Raw genomic sequence first — 17353 nt, forward strand, 5'->3', positions numbered from 1 at the left:
AATTTGTATTTCTCAACTCAAACTAGCAACAACAACAAACAAATGCAAAATGTTTTCAAATTAAAATATTTTTACAACATAACATCTTTGCATTACTGCAAACAAACTTTTTATTGTCTCATACAATAGTACAGCTAAATATAATAAATAGAACAAAGTAATTTCTATGTTCATGAAAATAAGATATTTTGAACATTCTGTCCAAACAGGGATATTTTACCTGGACATAACATTTTTGTATAAACATTCAAAAAGGAATTTGGATATAAATGTGTGGTTCAAACCACTAAAACTGTTGTTGGTCATTTACAAAAACAAAAACAAAGCAACAAACTGGTACTTCCAAATCCTCTTTCTAAAAAGCTCTGGCCACCAGTTCAGTAGTGTTAATTTCGTCACCTATTTTTAATTTAGTCTTAGTCTTGTGCCAAATGTCCTTGTTAGTTTTAGTCATATTTAGTCATTCACATATCTTTTTTTGTTAGTCAAGTTTTAGTCGACTAAAAGTCCCGTCATTTTAGTCTAGTTTTAGTCAAAAGAAAACTCAAGGTATCTTAGTCAAGTTTTAGTCGAGTAAAAGTCTTTTAATTTTAGTCTAGTTTTAGTCAAAAAATTGTAGCTTGACCACATCTGGAATCTATTGTAAGAATAAATACAACGAGGCCTCATTAAATGCAATAATATCAAGAACACAAGTGTTATAGTGGAAATAAATAACTTAATGAAAAGCTTAAGATCATATATATATATACCAATTACCAACTTAATGCAAGTTATACATGGTATTGCACACACCATTATTGATGATATTTGGAGCAATATTACATGTAATTGTTAAACTTGACTCCCTTACATATACATTTGCTTTTAAGCCTAATTAGTTTTGATTATGATGTGATTGTGACAGAGGCGTGGGAAGAGGTTTCAGGTTGGGGGTGCTGAGTTTTTTCTGTCACTACTTTTGAATAAGAAACAATATCAAGGCTATAAAACTTGTCAAAACTCCGCGAATCACAAAAGTATCAGTGAGAAGTTGAGAACACACGTTTAAACAGTGCATACACTCGAACTTGACTGCACATCACATTTTTTACTTTATTTATACTGCTTTATTAAGCCTGCCTAGACGGTGGACTTGCGCTCAGGAGTTTTTATTTATTTATTTATTTATTTATTTATTTTGAGCGGCGTGTGGACGAATTCTTTCTACACACACACTATTTTATTTCTTGATAACAGACCGCTGCGAACTATAACACACCGTTTCCATGAAAAACAGAGCGTTGCCATGGACACACAGGATTCTAACCGTAGAGACGGAGCACACTATTTTCTTTAGCGGAAACAATACAATTGCTCGGCATCCATCTTCACCTGTTCCGCGCTGCACACCGGAAAAAGTCACGACATGACCATACGCGCCACATGTGCCACTGCCTAAACTGAAACTCACTGGTCTTTTTTTTATTAGCGGATAGCGGTGTAATGTATGATATAGGCAAACAGCTTTCAGAGAGAATGGGTTGTCATGTCCACACATGCATTTATTTATTATTTATTTATTTCATAAAATCGCAGCATTTTGCGTCATATAATCGCACAGGCTTGATATCGCGATTGCGATATAATTAATCGTGCAGCACTAGTGTGTACCTCTAAAGCTTTATCCCTCAGCGCTGCCAGTTGTTCTGTAGTATAGTTCCGTATCTCTCCCAAGATAGACATGGCATCTCTGAACGTTTGGGCCGTCATACTGGACAGCTGAGCAGGGCTCCAAAGCACATTTCCCTCACTTAAATCCTCAATCATTCCCAGAGTAGGTGTTAGTGCTAAAGTAAACATAAAGGAAAATAAGAAGGCAGTGACATTCATGATTATGTCTTTTGGTGAAAATTAAACTGAATTAAGTGCTCATGATGATTTTTAATATGAAGAGTATAAAAATCGAAATTTTTAAAAATCTGAATAAAATTGGATAGAAATAGAATAGAATAGAAATAAAATGTTTGCTGTACAATAAAGTGGGCAGCTGTACAAGGTAAAGTACAGACAAATTATGGGACAATATCGCATGTGAATACAGTGCCTGATACTGTATGTTTATACGAATGAAATAAAATATGAATGTCGTATTGTTGTGAAGTGCAAAGTCGTGCAATGTGTGTGAAGTTTTGAGGTAGAGGTAATCTAAACGTGCCACAGTAACGCACAACATTATAATCGTTGTTTATCAAACATGATTACAGTGAAAAGTGTATCGTTTTGTACAGTGTATTGTATGAACGCACTCGCTCTCCTGCGCCGCTGCTGGGTGACTGTAGTTTTCAGCTGAAAGAGTTTGCGCTGGAGGGCTGACAAATCTGCCCAGGCTCGGAACTCCTCTGGAACCAGAAGTGTAACCTGAGACTCCATGTTGCGTTGTAGATCTGATAAAGATTTCTTTAGCCAGCTCTATAGAGAAGAACGTGTAGAGATTAAACGATCACTTTCATCACTGAGAATACAATATATAAACAAATGGATGATTAAATGAGAAGAAAAAAACCCATGAACCCAACACTTAACTCATGAAGGGCTCTAGCTGAGGAATCTTGACCTACAAAGACATTTTGATGAGATGGAGAAATGAGCCTAGTACTCACCTTAAAAGACAATGCGTCGAGTGCGTTGTCATTCAGTAAGAGGAGGGGCCCAAGGGAATTTGTGACATCTTCTGACCAATTAGACGGGGCCCTAATTGAAATGACAGATTTCAGAAAAAGCAGGAAGTAATATCACGTTCCTAATTAAGACCCACAAACACTACAGCAAAGCTTTACACAAACGTTCTGTGTGCATTGATGCACAAATGAGGCAGATCCCCACATTTTTAATTCAACACTAAGTTTATAATTTCTTAATTCACAACTACATCCATTCTGTTTAAGTCCAATTTTCAAACAGTTGTACAAAGATCAGCAGACAGAACAGCTAATGGGGTTGCCAGATTTTCCAGATTAGCCCTTGTTTTAGAGCAAATTGAGGAAGTCGTGGACTAATGGTTAGAGAGCTTGACTCCTGACCCTAAGGTTGCGGGTTCGAGTCTCGGGCCGGCCACGACTGAGGTGCCCTCGAGCAAGGCACCGAACCCCCCAACTGCTCCCCGGGCTCCGGGTGTGTGTTCACTGCTGTGTGTGTGCACTTTGGATAGGTTAAACACAGAGAACAAATTCTGAGTATGGGTCATCATACTTAGCTGTATGTCACATCACAAATAATAGGAATGATCTCTAATGAAATGCATGCAGTGTGTCTTTGATGTATAAAAAATTAAAAAGGATAAAAGGATAAAAAAAGGTTTGTAGAGGAAAAGGAAGATTATGATTTTTGATGTGTAGTTACAACACTAGGGTCATCAGGAGGGCCCATAACATCATCAGAGACAACACACACCCACAAAATTTCTGCCCTCTGTGAGACGCTGCAGGAGTGTGAGATCAAGGACAAAATGACTCACAAACAGCTTCTATTCACAAGCCACTAGACTCCTGAACAACACTTAACACCACTACCTCACACAACAATATACCCACGGACTTCTGCCACACAACACACTGAGCACCTTACTTAAGTCTTAATCTGTATATACTGTATTTGTTTTTTTGTTTGTTTTTCTTACATTTCTATTATTTATTTTTATTCATTTCGTAAGGGAGACGTGCAAAGTACGAATTTCATTGTACGGTCTAAACCATTGTGTTTTCACTGTGCACATAACAATAACTCTCTTGAATCTTAAAGTATTTTGCTGTTATTTTGATAATTTGCGGAAACCTGGTAAGCCTGTTTAATACTATTAATTTTTCTGAGTTAGTCTCTGTCATTGATGGAAAGCTCAGAATGAGCTGATGTTGCTTGATGAATCGATGATGGTTATTATGGGGTCACAAATTTTACCCATAGAGATTAGTGAGCAGAGAGTACAGAGGCCCTCTGGAAGTACGGGGAATATATCTGCATGAAGCCAGGGCCTGCACAGTGATGTTCAGAACATCAGGTTTCAGAGAGGAGATCCAGGTTGGGTCCAGTTCACACACAAGTGGACCCAAAGATGAGATATCTGCTGCGGACACTGTAGAAGCGTTCTTCCCCTGAGGAGATACGAGTAGTGCAGATAAGGTCAGTGCTTGTTTTGAAATTCAAGCAAATTTTAATGCTGAAATGAAATGTTGCTTTTTAGAGATGTTCTTAATATTTTTGATCACAGTTTTTTTTAAAAAACCCCCACAAGCTTACAACTGCCAGATATTGGAGACGTTCAGCTCCCACGAAGATATTAAAATACACATTATATACAATTTACTCTTTGTGTGTATGTTTTCATATCTTTTTGTACACCAAATGTCCTAATTATCTGGCCAGACATCTGACAGATCTGATCATGTGACCAGTTAGGACCCCATTAGGACAACTGCAATTTGTAAAAATCGAAACAGTACGTTTTATTTACAATAAATAAATAAATAAATAAATAAATAAATAAATACAAGAGCAAAAAGGTTGCTTTTTTCATAGATTCTGGTTTGGGTTAGATATAGATTGACATAACATTAATTAGCTTAATTAGCTTTTTATTTAATTAATGATTAACATTCATGCCAATGGAAGGTCCTGGAAGGTGTGTTACCAGACAGTTAAGGGCTTTTTTCTTCAGTTCCTGGCGTGGTGGTGCACTGTTGGGTAGGGATGAAAGGTTGGCTTGACTTATCTTCTCCAGGAAATAAGGACACAAGGAGGCTGGGAGACCCTGAATCACCTGTACCCTGTACAGTGTTTAACGTATTAGGGGTTAAAATGTGTTTATGAGCATTTGTATTACTATTTGTAGTATTATGTAAGCATAGAAGTAGTATTATTATAGTATATATGTAGGAATAATACGGTAGGTGGATAAGCAGCAGAGGTGGAATGGCCTGAAGCTCTGATTTGCTGATGTTTGCGAAATATCCAGGCCTTTGGTTTTCCAGACTCTGGAACAGTTTGCTAGCCATACAGCGCACCTGGGGGAAGTAATGGGGAGAATCAGACCAATGTGGGGTGTGTGGCTGGGGGCAAAATGTAATGAACGTAACAAAAGATATAAATGGATGCCTTACCTGTGTCCTTGAGAGCAAATTAAAAGACTTAGCAAGTGTTTGAGTTGCTTCCAAGGTATCAGTCTGAGTAATACCATTGATCATGTCACAGGTCAGGCCCTGAACAGCCTGGCCCAGCTTTCTGTTAAAAAAAAAGTGGTATTGGATTTTCTAGCATTTTAAGCATACTTTTTGCTCGCAGACAGAGTTAGATTTTTTCTATTCGTTTTTGAATGATCAACTGGCTCACCTTATTTGTTCAGGTTTGAGTCCATTGCCTACAATCTTCTTTAAAAGGTAAACAGACTATGGGGAAAGAAATATTCATATGTAACTTGATTGTTTTAACACAATAGTACACAATCCCACATCCCAACCTGGGAACGCAAATATAGTACGACTTGTATGATATGAATATTAAGATTAAAGTGCTGGTATGTGCAGTTAAGTATCATAAAGCTCACAAGGATGGATGAGTAAACAGTAACGGTCGTGATTTATTTTTCAATTTTGCATAGTCTACTGTTCCATATGAAAAGGTGGTTATGATGATATGAATATCTGTCAATAGGAAGTTAACCTGTGTGCTGGACCAGCTCCGGCCATCCAGCTGATCCAGAGAATTAAGGTTTGCTTTGTCAAGTATAGAGAGAGAGAGAGAGGAGATAAAAGCATCTGGAATTTCCTTCATCAAATGACTTGCATTCACGTCGGCACGCATCTAAAAGAAAAGAGTTAATTCTTCATGCTTTATGTTGATATATTTCCATATATATATATTATTCATTTTTTTTGTTTTCTTACCCCCACAAGCAGAGCCTTTTTCTGTAAAGAAGACAACTTCTCACTTATATTTTTCAGTCCCTCGCTTCCTAGTAGACCTTGTGCCTTGACATTCTTGAGTAGGTCACTGTCTACACCTCTCACCATTGAGCCCAGGGACAACAATTTCTCACCATTGATATCCTACCGGTGAGAGAGAGAGAGGAATGAGAGAGAGAGTGGATGGAGAATTTTGTTAATCTGGCAGCAAAAACTCAAAACAAAACATGGACCAATCAAGCTAAGAGCAGTATACAGTAATTATCTAATGTGTTGTCTGACCTTAACCTTCTCTAATAATTTCTGGACCAGTATTTTGGCCTGAGCTGGCTTCCATTCTGTTTGTATCAGGCTGGACATACTGCTATTCAGAGCATCTCTGCTGAAACTGGACAGTACGGAAGGAGACAGAACCGACATCACGGATCCCAAAGAATGGAGCATCTCAGACGTGGGAGGTTCGCCATCTGACATCAGCTTCCTTACCAACTGCTTCCTCATCTGAGAGACAAGTGAGAGTGAGCAACAGCAGGGATGGAACAAGATAGGAAGAATAGGGAATAAGATTATGGTGTGTGAGTAATATGAAGCATATACTGTAAATAAGCATACTGTTTGTACCTGTAGAAAATGTTTCTGAGTAGATACTGTATTATTAAGAATGTATCTATTTGTAAAAGTTGTATTTATAAAGAAGCAGGAATAAATAAAAAAAGCTTTTTCCCCCCAGACATTTTACTGACCTCATCTGTGCCGCTGTATTCACAACCACCAAGCTGGTGGAGCAGCTTCTTAATTAGTGTAGAATTCAGTGACTGGGGCTCATCGTAGAAACAGACGAGATATCCGAGCCTGGACAAGGGAGCACAGATATGATGTGACGTCTTATGTCTGATCACAGTATAATCGCAATAATTTTCTATTAGCAGTTTAACTTATACAGACCCATTATAAAATCTTATAAAAGCCTTTATCAGAGGTGGGAGTAAGTCACATATGTGCAAGTCACAAGTAAGTCTCAAGTCATGAATGTCAACTTAAAGTCAAGTCGATTCTTTTTTAATATTTGTCAAGCAAGTCTCAAGTCTCAAATTTGCGACTTAAGTCTGACTCGAGTCAAGTCGAGTCCCAAATCTCTGAGTCGTTTAACTCAAGACCGAATCAAGTCTCAAGTCATGAATGTCAAGTCAAAGTCAAGTCGAGTCTTTTTTTAATATTTGTCAAGCAAGTCTCATGTCTCTAATTTGCGACTTAAGTCTGACTCGAGTCAAGTCCCCCATCTCTGGCCTTTATAGTATGAAACCTCCAGATGTGACACACCTGTCCATTTGGTTAGGGAAGTTCTGTTTAGCATTGAAACACTCCTGCTTGAGTCGTTGCATTAGAGTCTGGGCAGTCACAGTCTGCATCCCGCCGACACTGAACGAAAATGGGAACTCAGGAGACTGGAAGAACTTACACAGCTAAGAGAAAGGACAGAAAAACAGAGGCACGTATTCAAGAGCACATTTCTTAAAACTTGCGATATTTTAATCCATGTATGGAACACTGAAATATAAGAATATTCCATTCACACATCATCCATTCACACGCATTGTTTTAACGCTTTACATGTTCCAGATAGTAACAAATTCAAATTGAACCAAATAACACAATGCTACTGTAGCAGAGTGAGCGAGATAAATTGCTTGTCCGGTCACGTGATAAGTGAATAAATTATATAAAGGCAGGTTTCGGGTTATCTGCCTATGCGTCATTGCTGGTACCGCCCTCTCGTCGGACCCCATTCATGGTTTCCCCAGGTATGTGCGTGTGTAACCGCATGGTAACCTGTCCGGCACACTTTATATGCGTGCTTACTCAGGTGCTCTGTTTAACACTATAGGACAATATTGTCCCGCTGTTGTTGGCGTGGGCATCCAGTTTGTGAACCAGAAAAGTCAATCTAGTGAAGATGATCGCGTTTAGTGTGAGTTATAACTGCTAATCACTGGTACGTATTATTTTGGTCCCTGTCTGCGGCGGTTTGTTTATTTATTTTATTTATTTATTTATTTATTTATTTGTAATAACATACTGTTACATGCTCAGCAGGTTGATCTGGTCGTCCGACCACTTCCTGAGGGATGAGAGGGTTAAGTCCATGGGTATGACTGCGCTGCTGTTTTGCCTCTGAGAAAACCGCTGCGGGTCGCTCTGACTCCAACTCGGCACAACGGGGCTTTTAGTCGGCAGCTCTGTGTTTGTTTTATGTTTACTCTTCCCTCTGCTGAGGCGTTCAACGGCGAGTCACTTAGTCGATGTCTTAGTTTTTTTTTTTTTTTAATTTTGATGTTACTTGTCAGGGGGCACGGTGGCTTAGTGGTTAGCACGTTCGCCTCACACCTCCAGGGTCGGGGTTCGATTCCCGCCTCCGCCTTGTGTGTGTGGAGTTTGCATGTTCTCCCTGTGCCTCGGGGGTTTCCTCCGGGTACTCCGGTTTCCTCCCCCAGTCCAAAGACATGCATGGTAGGTTGATTGGCATCTCTGGAAAATTGTCCCTAGTGTGTGATTGTGTGAGTGAATGTGTGTGTGTGTGTGCCCTGCGATGGGTTGGCACTCCGTCCAGGGTGTATCCTGCCTTGATGCCCAATGACGCCTGAGATAGGCACAGGCTCCCCGTGACCCGAGGTAGTTCGGATAAGCGGTAGAAGATGAATGAATGAATGATGTTACTTGTCTTAGTACTCCTCTCTGTATATTTTGTTTGTTTTATATTGAGTATATTTAATTTCAATTGAGAGGTATTTCTGTTTTTGTTTTGGTCTTGTAATGTTGATTTTTGTTTTTGCATTTAATTTTTTTGTTGTGTGTAAGTTTATTTTTGATTATACCCGTGTTGGGCGGGTCGTTTTTGAGAGGGAGGAAGTAATTAATTACTGTACCTACTGAGGGTGACTTTTACATTGGGTGCTGTTTGTGTACCTTCCACACGTGTGAGTGGCATGGCTTGACACTGTGCTGTACTGTAGCTGGGTCAGGTATTATCTCCTCTTTCTCTCTTGAAAGGCCTAGTCATTTAAAGTGTGTTTGATTTTGTTATAAGTGACTGAAGATTTTATATTCTATTCTTTTTGAAAATCTTAATCCTGCACAAACTGTAAACAATAAAGGCTTACTGTGTTATTCTCTTGCTCATCACCATTGGGTAACGAACCTGTGTCCTTGTGGGACTGTTCCCCTTATAAGGGGTGGTGTAGTCGAATGTGGTGCCCCTACGGGCCTTTTGTGGTGGTGTATAAATTTTTATGTAACCTTTAATCGTTCCACCCCCCCACCCCCCCCCCCCCCCCCCCGCTCTGCTACACTACATTTGGACATTCCTCAATATATTACAGTATTATTGATTTTCACTGATTTTGTAGTTGTTGAATAAAAGACACTTTTACATTAATGAAGAATGCTATATATTAAAACCTATTTTTTTCCTGCATCATATTTAGATATATAGATAGATATAGATAGATATATATATATATAGATATATTTTTTTTTTTTCTTCTGGATTTTAAAGTGCTCAATCCAACCTGCTAAATCTGTCTGATACAGAATATGCTCCCAAGAGAGAGAATAACGAAGAACAACAAAAAAACTGACCTCTTCTGGTGGTATGCTCCTTACATCTGCTTCAGGCAGTTGTGATATGAATCGTCCCATCACCTTTAGCACCTCAGCTTTTAGCCAAGGCATTTTGGGTTGACAGCCAGGAAGTGAGGCATTAACTGGAGAGAGAAAGTTTGAAAAATGTCAGGATGGGGATGTAAATATACACTGATCATGCGCGCACACACACACAAATTAAACTTCTGCATTTCCTTGTTCACGATCTTCCCCTGTTGATATGGATCTACACCAGAACAAACAAGAGACAGCTGCAGTCATTTTCTTTCCAACATCCATTAAAATTTTTTTCAAACAGAGGATCCTTGCTATAGCTTTCTTTAACCGAGTCCATGTGGAAAAGTAATTGAGATGTGAGTCAAATTCTTCTTTAGCTTCCACCATATTCACCAGAGCCATTTTAATCTCAGTATCTTGAGACAATATTGAGCCTCCATCAATTGGGTCCTTTGACCACTTTTCTGGTGTTCGGATAAGGAATGTGGGAAAGGAAATCCATATCTCACAATACATCCACTTTCACTCCTCTAGATGCCAGATCCACTGGATTGCTTGAAGTGTTCACATATGTCCTCTGTGTTAAATCCGAAACGTTCAGAATTTCAGACACCCTGCTAGCCACATAGCACTTAAATCTCAAGGTTTTATTTCAAATATATCTAAGCACTGAAGTGCTATCTGCCTAAAACATTGAAACCTGAAAGGGCATCTCCTTCATCCAGACCTTGTTGATGCGGCTAGCCAATGTAGACGAGGAATTGTTATGGGTTTTAATGGTATAACTCTTGTCTTGCTTACAATAAGAGTAGATTATTCCATCAGTTGCTCATCATGAAGCTGCAGATATGATACCACACCATATCCCTGTTTGCTTGCATCTGAGAAATGATGCATTTGAGTAGAAGTTACTTCTCCATACCCATCAGGCTTCATACTGTACATCTTCTGACCTCAAAACTCTCCAAGCGATAAAGATCATCCAGCCTGCCTGTTCATCCAAATTGAACATATACAAGAGGAATAATATTCCCATTCCCATTATATTCTTTCTCTGCACAAATCTTACATCCTTTTAGCAGACAAAAGTCACAGGTGATCATAAATATAACTAACTAATGAGAGAATTTCCTTTCCTAGAAAGAAGTCCATTCTCAAGTATGACCTTGAACTGAAAGGCATCTGATTCAGCGCACCATTGCACTCTTTCCAGTGGCATAGTATCACGATCCAAGTATCATAGTATCATATGCTTTACATTTGTCTCTCTGTCCATCTCAGGTATCGCAGTCAGTACAGCTCTATGTTACTCTATCTATCTATTTTGTCCAGTTAAATCCTCCTTCAGCACACATACTAGTGAGATACCTTGTACAGCTGCACAGCATCTACTTCAGAAGGCACAGAAACAAGGCAGTCATCCATGTAGAAGTTATTAAAAACATCATCCAGTGTCTTGAAATCAAATAGATCCCTTTGATCTGCTGCACATTTCCACAATGCAAAACTTGATCAACTTGAGGATGATGGTGAGGATGTTGCAACAACCAAATGGACCACCATTCTGTATTCCTCTAGATTGTTGTTTATGTCACCTTCTGGCCATCACAAGAATCTCAGGACAGCACAGTCTCCTGGATGAACTCTGACTCGATGGAACATGGATTTAATGTTGGCCATCGTGGGAACAGAGAAGAATTTAAATCAGAGGACACTCACTAGTGAGCTGGTTAAATTAGAACCTGGCAGGAGCATATTATTCAACGAGGTACCCTGAAAGGGTAAATATACATGTTTTTTGGGATAATATACACCATGATGGGGTATATACCACAGACATCAATCACATCTCTCTAGTGTAGTTTGGCTATGGGTACCCTTTCTGCATAGCCATTCTGATCACATCCTCTGTATAAGTCTGTATAATCCACATGAAATGAAGGGGGGGGGGGGTGTGTGCACATTGGCTTAGTGGTTAGCAAGTTCGCCTCACATCTCCAGGGTTGGGGGTTCGATTCCCGCCTCCGCCTTGTGTGTGTGGAGTTTGCATGTTCTCCCCGTGCCTCGGGGGTTTCCTCCCCCGGTCCAAAGACATGCATGGTAGGTTCATTGGCATCTCTGGAAAATTGTCCGTAGTGTGTGAGTGAATGAGAGTGTGTGTGTGTGTGCCCTGCGATGGGTTGGCACCCCGTCCAGGGTGTATCCTGCCTTGATGCCCAAAGATGCCTGAGATAGGCACAGGCTCCCCGTGACCCGAGAGGTTCGGATAAGCGGTAGAAAATGAATGAATGAATGAATGCGACAAAGTCTTTAAATTGATGATCATCTTTTGACATTGCTGTGTGTTCTTCATGTACAGTCTCAGAAAAATCAACCTTAAACTGCTGCTTCCACAACTCCTCCAACTTTATTACAGCAATCCTATTCACCAGAGGTGGGAGTAAGTCACACATGTGCAAGTCACAAGTAAGTCTCAAGTCTTAACCTTCAAGTCTCAAGCAAGTCCGAGTCATTTTTTGTGAGAGTCAAGTCAAGTCACTGCTTTATGTCAAGCAAGTCAAGTCAAGTCATAGCTTGAGTCAAGCAAGTCACTGGCAAGTCATACAGATGTTTGATGATTTAACTAAATGTATATATTAAACAAAGTTAAATCTACAGTATTTATGAACTATGAGAGTTTTATTTGCAACAAAAATGATTATATGCATTTATTTTTAAAAGGTGTCCACATACAGGTGAGTTGTAAATACAATAAAAATCTAAAAATGAATAAAAATCAAAACTACAAAGAATAAGATGTAAATGTAACTGAAATAAGGCCAACATAAAAGCATGAAAAGTTTCAATATGCCTCAAACATGGCAGAGGACCATGGAAAAGTGTATATATATAAAAAGTACAATGGTTTCTTTGCAACCAAATGGCATTTTTTGAACAGACATTCCCTTTTAATGGGACATGAACACATCCTTACATTAGATCCTTCCTTTTTAACAACAGAATAACAACAACAATCAATCACGTCAACCAAAAAATGTAAATTATTGAATCACACAAACCTTGAAGTGAATTAACTATTGGAGGGAGAGAGAGAGATGATTGGAGTGAGTGTAATTTATTAATAAAGGGATAGTTCACCTAAAAATGAAAATTCTGTTATCTTTTTCTCACCCTCATGATGTTACAAACCTGTATAAATTTCTTTGTTTTGATGAACACACATGTAGATATTTTGAGGAATGTTTATAACCAAAGCATTCACGAGAACCATTCACTTCCATAGTGAAAAAAAGAATACTATGGAAGTGAATGGGGCTCATGAATGGTTTAGTTATAAACATTCCTTAAAATATCTTCCTCCGTCTTCATCAGAACAAAGAAATTTATACAGGTTTGTAACATCATGAGGGTGAGAAAATTATAAAAGAATTTTTTTTATTTTTGGGTGAACTATCCCTTTAAATTGAATATGTGCGTGTGTGTGTGCGTGTAGTGAATGAGTGTGTGTGTGTGCCCTGTGATGGGTTGGCACTCCATCCAGGGTATATCCTGCCTTGATGCCCGATGACGCCTGAGATAGGTAGTTCGGATAAGCGGTAGACGATGAGTGAGTGAGTGAGTGAGTGTGTGCGTGTGTGTGTGTGCATGCTCTTTTTCAGGAACATTAGCTCCAATCAAAAGCTTAATATCCGCATTAATCGTTGGCAAGCATATGTGACTCAAATAAGGCCATCCTTTTGAGAGGCAATGTTTGCTGTGGCCACAGGCATGGTCTTTTTCGTATACACTTCTGGAAAGGCAAAGTAATATTCTTGATTCAACCCGGAAACCTACAAGTCTTTCAGAACATAGCTACCAACAGATTTATCCTGACTCCTGAGTCATGAGCAAAATATTCACTTTATTTCCAGTGAGACTGAGCTTATTCATCAAAAGTTCTGTACAGAATGCTCCCAGAATCAAGGAAAGCATGATTCAGCATGATTCCCCTTTTTAGATTTGACCAAAACAGGAACAATAGACTATGCACAGATGTCTTTACCAGCCCCAGTGACACCACTAGATTGAAGAGAAACCATAGCACTGCCTACTGCTTCCTTGGATTCAAATTTCATCTTGACCAAAGAGGCTTCCTTCTCATGAGGATAAATGTGCAAAAGAGTTGGGTGTCTGAGACTTGAGACTTAGACCGGTACTTCTCCTTTTACAATGCCTGCTGATGTGTCCTGTATACAAACACACAAAGCAAATTCCTTTTGTCTTCAAGAAGTTCATCTTTTCTTTATGACCTTTCCTGTCAAATTTGTGACATTCACAGCGGCTATAACCGTGTATTCCACAACGACAGCCAATGTAATCCATTTAAACTGCAGACAAACCTCTTCTGCCTTTTTATGCATGTCATGTACTGTATTATCCAATGAACATGCCACCTGCCAGGAAAGCCATTTCCAAATTTTGTCCATAAAACAAATGCGCGGTTTTCTATTGACTAAAAGCGTAGCAGCAGCCTATAGTCACTGAGAGGCTAAGTAGAAGGAGTACCTCCATGACCGTTCCCATTCCTTTGCATCCTCATTGATGATTGATTAACAGAATGTACGAAATAAATGCACAATTAAAACAAATAGAATAAGATAAACGGTCAATATAAAGTAAGCATTCCTGCTACTCACCCCCCTCTCTACTCAGTAATTAAACAGGAAATACAATCATATATATATATGTATGTATATATAACCACCTGCATCACCCATGTGACCAAACCCCATAATACAAAATCACAATACAAAATAAAAGACAAACATTTTCAGCACTTTCTACAATGTCTCCATGCCATGTGGCTCACTTGGCATGAAAACGTGGTGGAAAAAACTCCTGTGTTTTGTACTGGTAATTTATTGACGGTCCCTAAGTGACATGAACATCTGTCAAATATCCAAAATTAACTTCACCTCAGGTTTTATAATTTTATGCTCTCAAACTTTCTGCATGGGAAGCAGAATCATGTATCCAGCTTTGCAGAGTACTCTAACCAAGGTTGATTGCTACTGTATACCAACTTTGTTTGAAATCATGAGGCTAAACATACTAATGGGGTATGACTTCAGAATTGAATGTGTTGCTGCGTCATTATTCCCATGCTCACTGTCTGTATAAACACTCATGACTGTGGTAACGTTGCCAGGAGAGGACGAAATGTCCTGATCTGAACCAGCACTTGTGGTTTGCCCTGCGGTAAGTACTGAACCGTTTGAGTTTGTACCAGTAGATGGTTAAATTGTTAGTAATCTATGGATGATTTTTCTTGCTCTATGATCAAACGCGTATAAAAGAAGGAAACTAAAAGTATTGCATACCCACTAATTAGAACCGAAAGACTGTGACTAAGAAATGAAATGTGAAATGAAAACTACAAATATAGGTTTCGAAATGAGATGAGGTAAGAAATTCAGGGTTGTGATGAGTTTTATTAGTGACTGAGGAGGTGGAGCTGTGCTGCACTGCCCATACTCAACCAGCAAATCACAACCTTCATGGGAAACATTTTGAAAAATGCATTCATGTGATTGAATGGTATTGTAATGGAATGGAATATTTTTGGAGTCATAGGTCTGTAAGGCTGAAGCAGCTGGTGGAATGCAGCCGTTATCTGACTCCCTAATTTTTTCCATCTGAGCCACATGGATTCTCTGCTTCAAAGTCTTTTTCAAATCACGTCAATTAGCTGACAACAGTCGACTACAAATAGTATAACAAATGTACATGATTTCTTTTGGGTTTGTTACGTTCCAGAAGGACCAGAAAGTTCAGTTCGACACACACTCAGTACCTGCATTTTAAATGGCATTTCTTTATAATGTGTTTTTCTGTAAACAATGTTGGAGACAATTTTTTATGAGAAATGCAAAAACAAACAAATAAATAAATAAACAAACAACAAAGGGCTACAACAAATTGTTCATTTGTAATTAATAATAATCTGGTTCATTTTTCATGGTCTGCAAACAAGTTTTCCAGGTTCCATGATTCTGCAAATCAGAAATACACACCACTTTTGACTAGTTTCCCCCGAATAAGACCATGTTAAAAAGCCACGTCTTCACTGACCTCTGTTTGTACACAGGAGCATTGTAATGCTGGAACAGGTTTGGACTCATAAGTTCCACTGAATGGAAAATGTAATGTTACCACATACAAAGGCATAATATACCACCGTGTGCTTAAAAATTTGTAGCAACAGTTTGGGCAAGAACCACATATAGGTATGATGTTCAGGTGTCCACAAGAGCTTTTGGCCATATACAATAGTGTAATCTGTAGTAATTTCTTGACCCTTATAACAACATCTATGTTTTTTTTTAATATTACTTACGCATCGCAGGTTGTACTGGCATTGAGGAACTTGGAACACCAGAAAGGCTGTGATTTATTGCACAACTGGGATCATTTTCTGTGACTCTGTCTTTTATCCATCGCCTGATATTATTCCTTTGCTCTCCAGAAAGGGAGACGAAGACCTCATTGAGCATCTGCATCCTGAAGAAAGCATAAACAAAATAAAAGAATGAATAAAATACAAGATTCATTTTCCTTTTACTTTATAATGAGTTTATGTACAGAGTGCAGAAAAGGACAAAACATAAATTAGAAATGGAGGCTAAGATAAATAAAATAGAAATTATATAATTATTTCAACTGTTAGAGGAAGAGGCAAAGTACAAAAAGTAAATGTGTTTTAATTTATGATTGAAAAGCCAAGATATCTGAGGGAGTGAATTCCCAAGTTTTGCAGCGATGACCGCGAAATATTTACAACCTAAGTTGTTAATGGTTGGGTTAGTTGGCTGTATCAGAGCACCTGTGAGTCAGTGTTGGAATTTTATCTTTCTCTATCCCTGTAACTCCCTCACTCACATTTCAGAAAGCTGAGAGACGTTCAGTGTCGGCGGCAGCATTAGAGTAGACGGTGACATCTCTAGGAAAGGTTTAGCTGCCCAAAGTAGCTTTCTGAGCTGCTCTGGGTTAAACTGTGTAGCATTCTGTACAATGGCCACCCAGGAGAGAGGAGCCACGAAGGCTCGCATGAAGCAGTTCGACTTCTCCTAAGAATGGGAGACAGAGAAGGACAGGGGATAATAAGGATTAAGAGAATTTCACAAGCTCACCTGAAAATTTAGAGACGAGACATTTGTTTTGAGATTATACACACAAAGCACTGACCGTGGTGTTCCACATGTGCTCGATCATTTGGGGCAGATCCGAAGCGTTGCACATTTTCTCTGTGATGTTCTGAAAGCAGAACATTAAACAAAGATCTTGAGAAGGAATAAGAATATTTCAAGTACAATAAACAAACTCATATATATGAATATGTAACTATATGAGTGCCGTTGTATTAGTTTGTGTAGTACCAAGGCCAGATCTGTTTCATTGGTCATGATGGAGGATGATGGAGGAGGAAGTGAAGAAAGAAGGGAAGCAAAAAGAAAGGTGAGGTTTCCCATCGACATCTCATCTGCTTTGGAGAAAGAGCTGCAGTGGGAAGGGTTTCACATGTCAAACTATTGCTCAAATGACAAAAATTATTCAATTATTTATCCATGAAAAAACATTCCATGCACAGTATATTCAGTTACAACCAAATGGTTTAACATGAAATGTGCCAGAATAAATCTTTCCATTGGGACAGCTGAACACTTTACCTGTTCAACATGGAGGCCTTCAGGATGGGTGGAGGGTAACCTGTAACAATGCAG

At 38.9% G+C, this 17353-nt stretch overlaps 1 protein-coding gene across 1 annotated transcript in view; it reads right to left on the reverse strand.

The window, feature by feature from the left end:
- Positions 1-16881, reverse strand: part of otoa (otoancorin) — a 21069-nt gene extending 4188 nt beyond the window's left edge. The window contains exons 1-17 of the mRNA XM_060870734.1: positions 16818-16881; positions 16512-16699; positions 15970-16133; positions 9573-9697; positions 7257-7399; positions 6680-6788; positions 6219-6437; positions 5919-6080; positions 5695-5835; positions 5365-5420; positions 5136-5256; positions 4921-5039; positions 4667-4802; positions 3937-4130; positions 2643-2733; positions 2289-2451; positions 1654-1829 (exon numbers count right to left, since the gene is read on the reverse strand). Of these exons, the coding sequence (XP_060726717.1) occupies positions 1654-1829; positions 2289-2451; positions 2643-2733; positions 3937-4130; positions 4667-4802; positions 4921-5039; positions 5136-5256; positions 5365-5420; positions 5695-5835; positions 5919-6080; positions 6219-6437; positions 6680-6788; positions 7257-7399; positions 9573-9697; positions 15970-16133; positions 16512-16699; positions 16818-16871 (2361 nt within the window). The 5' untranslated portion in view covers positions 16872-16881. The remainder of the gene's footprint in view (positions 1-1653; positions 1830-2288; positions 2452-2642; positions 2734-3936; positions 4131-4666; positions 4803-4920; positions 5040-5135; positions 5257-5364; positions 5421-5694; positions 5836-5918; positions 6081-6218; positions 6438-6679; positions 6789-7256; positions 7400-9572; positions 9698-15969; positions 16134-16511; positions 16700-16817) is intronic.
- Between the last annotated feature and the right edge of the window lie 472 nt (positions 16882-17353).

This window comes from Tachysurus vachellii, chromosome 5 (genome assembly GCF_030014155.1).
Source record: "Tachysurus vachellii isolate PV-2020 chromosome 5, HZAU_Pvac_v1, whole genome shotgun sequence".
Taxonomy (NCBI): domain Eukaryota; kingdom Metazoa; phylum Chordata; class Actinopteri; order Siluriformes; family Bagridae; genus Tachysurus; species Tachysurus vachellii.